Source organism: Kogia breviceps, chromosome 9, assembly GCF_026419965.1.
Source record: "Kogia breviceps isolate mKogBre1 chromosome 9, mKogBre1 haplotype 1, whole genome shotgun sequence".
Lineage (NCBI taxonomy): Eukaryota > Metazoa > Chordata > Mammalia > Artiodactyla > Physeteridae > Kogia > Kogia breviceps.
Window position 1 is genome coordinate 53,416,466 of NC_081318.1, and position 8,194 is coordinate 53,424,659.

General features: G+C 34.0%; 1 protein-coding gene across 1 annotated transcript in view; it reads left to right on the forward strand.

The window, feature by feature from the left end:
• ZNF804B (zinc finger protein 804B) overlaps nt 1-7,014 on the forward strand; it is a 472,716-nt gene extending 465,702 nt beyond the window's left edge. The window contains exon 4 of the mRNA XM_059074045.2: nt 3,196-7,014. Within this exon, the coding sequence (XP_058930028.1) occupies nt 3,196-6,856 (3,661 nt within the window). The 3' untranslated portion in view covers nt 6,857-7,014. The remainder of the gene's footprint in view (nt 1-3,195) is intronic.
• The last annotated feature ends 1,180 nt before the right edge of the window (nt 7,015-8,194 follow it).

Genomic DNA, 8,194 nt, shown 5'->3' on the forward strand with positions numbered 1-8,194 from the left:
AAAAATACAGAAATAAACTAAATGTTCTAGAGGAGACAGTGAAATCATAAATAAGGGTATGACTATAAAGATTAAAGCTTTATGTCATAAGGCATAAACTTGAATTAAAATAATAGAATTTTAAATACCACAAAGATAGAAAACTAGGATTTTAAAAAATAATAAAAGCAAATTAGATTTAAAATAGGGGTAGGGCCTTCCCTGGCAGTCCAGTGGTTAAGACTTTTCATTTCCAATGCAGGGGGCTCAGGTATGATCGATCCCTGGTCAGAGAGCTAAGATCCCACATGCCTTGCAGTGTGGCCAAAAAAAAAAGAAAAAAATTAAGATAGGGGAAATTAAAGTTTACAAACCAATGAGATAAAAGTTTAAAGCATAAAAATAAGAGGTATAAAATATTAATAATGAGGATAAAATGTTAAACTTGTGAAAAAATATAATCATAAGTGTATATTGAACTGTAAAGTGAGAACAAGAATAAGGACAAGGAGAGCAAAATGTAATACAAAAACAATAAGAGCAAAGAGGTTTAAAAATATTTGAAAGAATATAAAAGGAAGAAGCTTACACATATTAGAAAGATAAATGGTAAAAGGAAACAGCAATATAGGAAAGAATGTTTAGACTAACATAAATCAACGCAAGAAAATGCACAAAACAGTGCCAGAATAATAAGCAAAAATATTATTAAGGAAAAAAATGGAATATAAAAATAGTCAAATATCTGCATCATAATGGAATCAGAAGGGGTAGAGTGATGATATACATGCACCAGACTTTTGAAATAATTTTTGCTAAGTGTAGTGCAGAAAATATCAGATTGAAGTTCCTAGAGAAGGTAACTTAATACAGATGTATTACTCCTACTTACTCCAAAGTAATGGAAAGTATGGAAAAGAATCTTTTTGTCACTGAGGCGAAATTCAGTGCTACAGATGTTTCTAAACCTCATCCTTCTATCCCCAGGCTACAGGCACCTTTTCAAAAGACCAATAACTATAGTAAACCTCTATGCTTCCTATTTCTCTTTATGTTTGAAAGAAATATCCAATAATCTGTATACCATCTTAGAGTATTTCCATTTCTCATATTAAATATGCCTAAACACTCTCTCTAAAGAATGTAAAAAATGATTCAAAAAAGAAGATGAATGTGATGAATAAGAGAAAAGCTTTCATTATGAAATGGTTACTGTAAGGAGCAGACACTTTAAATTTTTTTCTGAAATTAGTTTTCCACAAGATTCAAAGGAGCACTCAGCTCTAAAGCTACAGACATTATTAGTTCATGGAGAGAGGACAATCTGAAACTATTAAGGACTGGTGGCTAAAATTATTGTTTATAAATTAAAATTTGTATGGGTATAGTAAACAACATATTGGACACTGTAAAATATTGAATCCATAAAACAAATTAAAAACAAAATTTTTTTCTGAACCAGAACAAAAGACTAAAAATACTAGAGTACTAATATAAGTAGTAAGACCAAGATATATTCATGAGAGCAAATAAATTTAGCTTATAAATTCCAGGATAAGAAACTAGGACAGGGAAGAAGAAATAATCAGAGACATCAGAGAAGAAAATGTATCTGAGCTGAAGAAAGCTGAATTGAAAGTGCCCAGAAATACTGGCAAAAATTAACCAAAAGAAATTAATTTGTAACTATGGCCTGGTAAAGTGTTATGTATATATAACACTTATGTGTATATATATATATATATATATATATATATATATATATATATATATATATATATATATATATATATATACACACACACACACATACATAATTTGTTGTATGTAATAAATATAACAAAATATATTATATATAAATAAAAAGGAAAATTTACAAAACCATATAAATACGTGAGCATATCTGTTTCAATATGAATAAAAGGAGGCTAATTAAATATGTCTCTGTAATAGTAAATATATAAAGACAGTGAAGCAATGTACATGAAATTTGGTGAACAAAAGGAAAGTGAAGCCAGAGTTCTATGACAGTTGGCTGAATAGTTAAGTAAAGGCGATAAGAAAGAATTTCTCAGATGGAGGGCTAGGAAAGGACTCCTCCCCGTTAGAATTTAAGCTACATATAGAAAAGATATCAGTTGTTTTAGTACTGTTTACTCAAGCAATAAATGACTGCATAAGAATGAAGTAAAATTTGAAAATAGAAAAAGGCCAACAAAACACATCCAAGAATAAGAAAAAAAAAAAAAAGGAAAAGAAAGCCAACTTAAAGCAAACAAGCAAAGCAGCTCAAAGCAAGCCAGCTCAAAGCAAGAAAAAGGAAAAGAAAGCCAACTCAAAATGATGTGATTTGTATTGCTTTCCCTTCAATAAGATTTGTTTTGTCATAGGGGTTTCAAAGATAGAACATTAGAAGCAATTTTAATCTGAAGAGTTTCATCTCTTGTATGTATGGCTCTTTCCAGTTTTCTGACTGAATTACTAGTTAAGCTCAATAGAATGAATAATCTTTAAAAATCTGTTAAAAGATAAAACATATGCAAAAAAAAAGATAGAAGAAAAATATTTTGGTGAGTAAGAAGCTAAAAAAAAAGGATTTCAGACTAATTGAGGATATTGAGATGGCATGTAAATGTGTGTTACTTTCTTATAATTGATCAAATTAATGACAAATCATAAATAAAGAACTAAGCATCCTGTTTCAAAAGGAAACAAACATGAAAGAATTTTAAGACTGAGGAAACAAAAATTATAGAATACTAGAACTTTAAACAAAAAAAGCAAATAAAAGAGATAAGTTTATGCTTTGGAAGTGACTTTTAATTCCATTTTATTTCCTATTTAGGTGAAGGCACTGATTGGAGAACTCTTTGCAAAATAATGTTAAATCTGTATCCCAAAGCATTAGTAGGTTCTGGAGGACATAATGTGATGTAAATGCGATACTTTATTTTCTTTTGCAGCACTAGCATAAGATATTCACCTGCTATTGCTTTTTGCTAATTTCAAAAGAATCCACTTGAGATGCATTTTAGAAATAGCCACTATAAAACATAGATATACTGAGTTATATAAGCATAGTGAAATTGTTACATTACAATAGACATAGTTCATAAATAGTATCAGAACCCATCATCAAACACTATAAAATGTTCACATATAGGTAAGATTTCAAATCTGATGTCTTAATCATTTAAATATTTATTCTATTTACAGTGTTTCTGGAAATGGACCAGCATACAAAGCCCCCAGGGTAGCTATAGAAAAGCAACTCCAGCAAGGAATTTTCCCAGTTAAGAGTGGCAGAAAGGTATCGTGCATGAAGAGTGCTCTTCTCCTTAAAGGAAAGAATCCCTCCAGAAGCATTTCTGATAAAGAGCAGTCCACCACACAAAATCAACACCAGTTACAAACGGACAGACATTTGTTTGGAAATCAGGTACCACAAACATCCTCAAATCTTAGCAATGCAAATCACAGGACAGGAGTGTCATTTTCTTTTTCCAGAAAAGTGCATCTAAAATTAGAATCTTCAGCATCAGTTTTCAGTGAGAACACAGAAGAAACCCACGACTGTAACAAGTCACCCGTCTATAAAACAAAACAAACCACAGAGAAATGCATGTGCTTCAGGTTTTCAAATGAAGATACACACCTCACTAAGGAAAAAGATAGAAACATCTTATCAAGCCATCTGGAAAGTATTTTACACAATACCTTCTCCATAAGTTCTGAAATTTTGCAAGACAAAAATGACTCTGTTGATGAAACACTAGAAGATTCGATTGGCATTCATGCTTCATTCAGTAAATCTAACATTCATCTTTCAGATGTGGATTTTACTCCTTCCAGCAGAGCAAAGGAAACTAGAAATACATTGAAGAACACTTCAGAAAACCTCAATAATCACTCATGCCAAGCAAATGTTTCCCCCAGCGCACCAAACATTTACAAGCACAGTGATGCCAGGATATTGGAATGTTTGGATGAGCTTCCATCAATAGAGCCAAGTGAACAAAGTAGTACAGTTCATCTGAATCCCAACTCCAGAAAGGAGAAGAAAGAAAAATCATTCGATAAAATAGAAAAAGTTAGCAGAAATGTACAAAGTCTTGTAAGAGAGGCATATCCCCGTGATGTGAAGTCCAAACCACTGCCTTATCTCCACGTACAAAGCAAGGATGGCCATACCACTCTCCAATGGCCTACGGAACTGCTTCTCTTTACAAAAACAGAGCCCTGTATCTCTTATGGCTGCAACCCATTATATTTTGATTTTAAGCTTTCTCGAAACACAAAGGATGGCCATGATCCAGAGGACTTAAAAACAGAATTGCTGAAAGAGCCCTCAGAAGTGAAGACTACAATGGAAAACCAAGTCTCAGGTTTAATTAAAGACCAACAAAAACTGATTCAAGAAGATAATCCGTCTCTGAAACCAAAGATGATGATAGCTAATCCAGATTGGGAAAATTTCCAGAGAAAATATAATTTGGGCTACAGCAATTCTGAGCCCAGTGCGAGTGAACATAATTTTAATGCAAGTGATTTGGAAATGAAAAATCCTGAAGTGCCTGCTTACCTTGATATCTCTCTAAAGAATTGTGTAAGAAAGAATAATAATAGTGATAATGAACTTAAGGAACCTTCAAGGGCCCATTGGCAAAGCTGCCAAAAGGTAATTCTAAATGATGCAAATGAGGGCCTATCTTTTTCTCCTTATATCTCTAGGACTAAAAAACATAAACTGATTTCCTGTGATCCTCATTTGGATTTTCAAGATGGGAATAAATTCACCTGGAATTCTAGTCCTTACACAGTAAGGGGCCACAGTGACCATGGGAAGGACTTCAGTGTAATTTTGAATAGCAACCACATCAGTATGACCAGCAGGGTTTCTGGATGTGGAAAAGCAAGTTACAAGATAAGTTCTTCAAAGGTGTCTCTGAATACATGTTCTAACTCTTCAGACACATCCCCTGGCAGTACATCCAGCTTAAGAAGTACTTGTTCAAAGCATAGGTCCAGTGCTCATGGTAGAGGTAATTTGCTCTACTTTTGTAAAAGAGAACACAACTCAGTCGAAAGGCACAAACGGAAACGCCAAAAGCACAGCTGTCTCTTCTTATCTGATGAGCTAGCAAAGAGTGACTGCCCACAGTCTGAAATCCAGAGTGACAGGGGCTGCAAGTTGTGGGAATCAGTTAAAAATGAAAAATATTCAAAACATGGTTATGGTCACTGCAGAGAAAAATATAAACTGGGCAAAAATCAACAATTTTCAGGGCCAAAATCCAAGAGAATTACCCATTGTGATTCTAGCTCACGGTTTTATTGTGCTGGAAACAGTGAAAACCCACCTAATTGCCAGGGACCTCAGCACAGCAGATTGGGCTCTTACTCAAGAGAGAAAATGTATTACTTAAATAAAAGTGAAAGGAGTCAACAGTCTTTGGACAACGCTCATATTTGTGATCTGGAAAAAGTAAAACCCATGCAATGTAACTCTGGGAATATCAGCTCGCTTCTAAAGAACTGTTCAAGCAGCACTTCAGAAACCACAGAGTTGAACACTGTAGAAGGAGAGAGGACTCCCCTGACAGCCAAAAGTCTTTTAGAAAGAGTACAAGCCAAGAAATGTCAGGAACAATCAACTCATTTTGAGGTCTCTTCAAACAGCTGTAAAAATGAATCAGAGGCTCCTTCACAAATCCAATGCACAGTGCAATTTACACCACCAGGCTGTAACAGACATGCATTGCCTTTGTCTGAAAAAATACAGAACACAAGTAGAAGAAGAAAGGATAAAGGCAGTGCAATGCAAAGAACTATTGACAAAGACAAAGTCAAAAATTCCCAGACAAATGATTTTACTGTTTTAGTAGACACTGATTGTGATGATCATCTTTCTAAAGGTATAATTCATGTAGTAGCAGAGTCTCACTTACCAAATATGAAAAAGTATCCAACAACAAAAGAACAATCAAAATCATTAATTAGTGAAGTCCAACCTTTTATTCAAAGCTGTGACCCAGTACCAAAAGATTTCCCTGGTGCTTTCTCATCTAATAGATATACTGGCATTACTGATTCAACAGAGACCAAAGAGGACCAAATAAATCTAGACTTACAGGATGTAAGCATGCATATGAATCAGGTAGAGGGGAATATAAACTCTTACTATGACAGAACTATGCAGAAGCATGACAAAGTAGCAGATGACTTAGAAGTGTGTCATAAATCTCTCTCTCCCCCATTAGTTCAACAGCCCATAACATTTTCTCCTGATGAAATAGATAAATATAAGCTCCTACAGCTACAAGCCCAGCAGCATATGCAGAAACAGCTCCTATCAAAGCATCTTCGAGTTGTGCCTGCTGCAGGGCCCACTGCCTTCTCTCCAGCCTCTGCTGTACAGACAGTTCCAGGGCACCAGCAGGCTTCTATCACCACCATCCACCACACGTTCCTGCAGCATTTTGTCTCTGCTTCCATAAATGCCCATAGCAGTCACCTCCCTATAACTCATCTGCATCCTCTTTCCCAGCCACATTTTAATCCATTCACATTTTCAACTCTGACTCCAACCATCATTCCTACACACCCCACTTTCTTAGCGGGTCATCCCCTGCACTTGGTCACTGCTGCTCCCTGCCACCCATCTCACATAACACTTCAGCCCCTGCCCCCTGCAGCATTTATCCCCACTTTGTTTGGCCCTCACTTCAACCCAGCCACAACTTCTATCATCCACTTGAATCCTTTAATTCAACCACTGTTTCAAGGTCAAGATCTTTGCCATCATTCTTGCTCCAGTCAGATGCAACCATTAAATGGAGTGAAAGAGGCCTTAAATGTGTCAGCTCACTTGAACTAACAGGTGTTAAAGCCCCTCTTCTGGATAAATAAACAAATTGTCACTACCTACAAAATGATGTATTTAAAGTGGTCTGATTATTATAAGATTTAAAATAGTGGTACCAATGCAAAATGTGACCAGTATAGAAATATGAACTGAATTGCCAATATTGAAATACAAGCATTTTAAGGATTTCTTTTAATTTGCAAAAATAATTGGACAAATTTAAAGTAGTTTGATGGAAAGGTAGAGGGAAACGCGTTAAAGATATTTTTGAATGAGTTCTCACATAATGTTATAAAAAACAGAAAAAAGTTAGGCAGATCATTAATATTACAAAGAAAATTAAATGAAACATAATACTCTATCTTCTAGGTGTTCGTTGAACAAGTGAACAAATGAATGAATGAATGCATATTTGGTTTTATTTATCAGGTAATAATAAAAGGTCAGTGAAAGAAAATTATGTGTTAAAAATTGTTTGTATGGTTCACTGTCGACTAACCTTTCAATCAATATAATGTTTCAACCAATATAAACTATATTTTCATAGGAAATAAGAGATAGCAAGAAATTTTCTGACTAATTCAGATTGAAAACTACTCTTCAATGAAAAACAGTCTTATGCAGATTGTATGACTGAGTTTCTGTGGAAGATTGAATTAACTTCATTTCACACACTTCTATGTCAAGAGAATTTTGTAATTGTAAGAATCACCAACATCTAAAATTAATAATGTTTAATTTTTGTATAAGAAAACATGCATAAACTATCATTAGTATTTGATAATGCAAAATAAAAAAATAAAGTATACTCAGAGTAATATTTTATATATATTGGTCAAACTTTCAAATATTATTGGGGCTAAAATGTTAAGTTTTCTTTATTCTTCTACTCAGAAATCTGTGTTCAGACAACATATGTATAACTGGAGAGGTAAAGCTTTAGAAATGTCAAAAATTTTACATGATATTTATTGAGAAAAATCTTAAAAGTATTCAGTGTATTTTGTTCAATTTTACTAGATATTTATAAAATACCATGAATGATGGTGAATAAAATCACCATTCCTAAAATTTTGCAAATGATTTTAAACATTCATCCAAAATGTTTTCTGACCCACAGAATTTGCATTTCTTATATCTATATTTCTCAATGGCCCTCCAGTTAAGTTTATTTTATATTATTAAAAGAAAGAAAACTTGTGTGGCTGCACATTCCCCATAAGCATGGGTTTCAGAGAAAGTCAAATTAAACAAAAATAGAGGTAATCAGTCTTCACCACTGTGTGTATGATGCTGAAAACTCCTCCACCACTAGAAGATGAGAAGGATGGCTTATACAGCCTTGGCTTC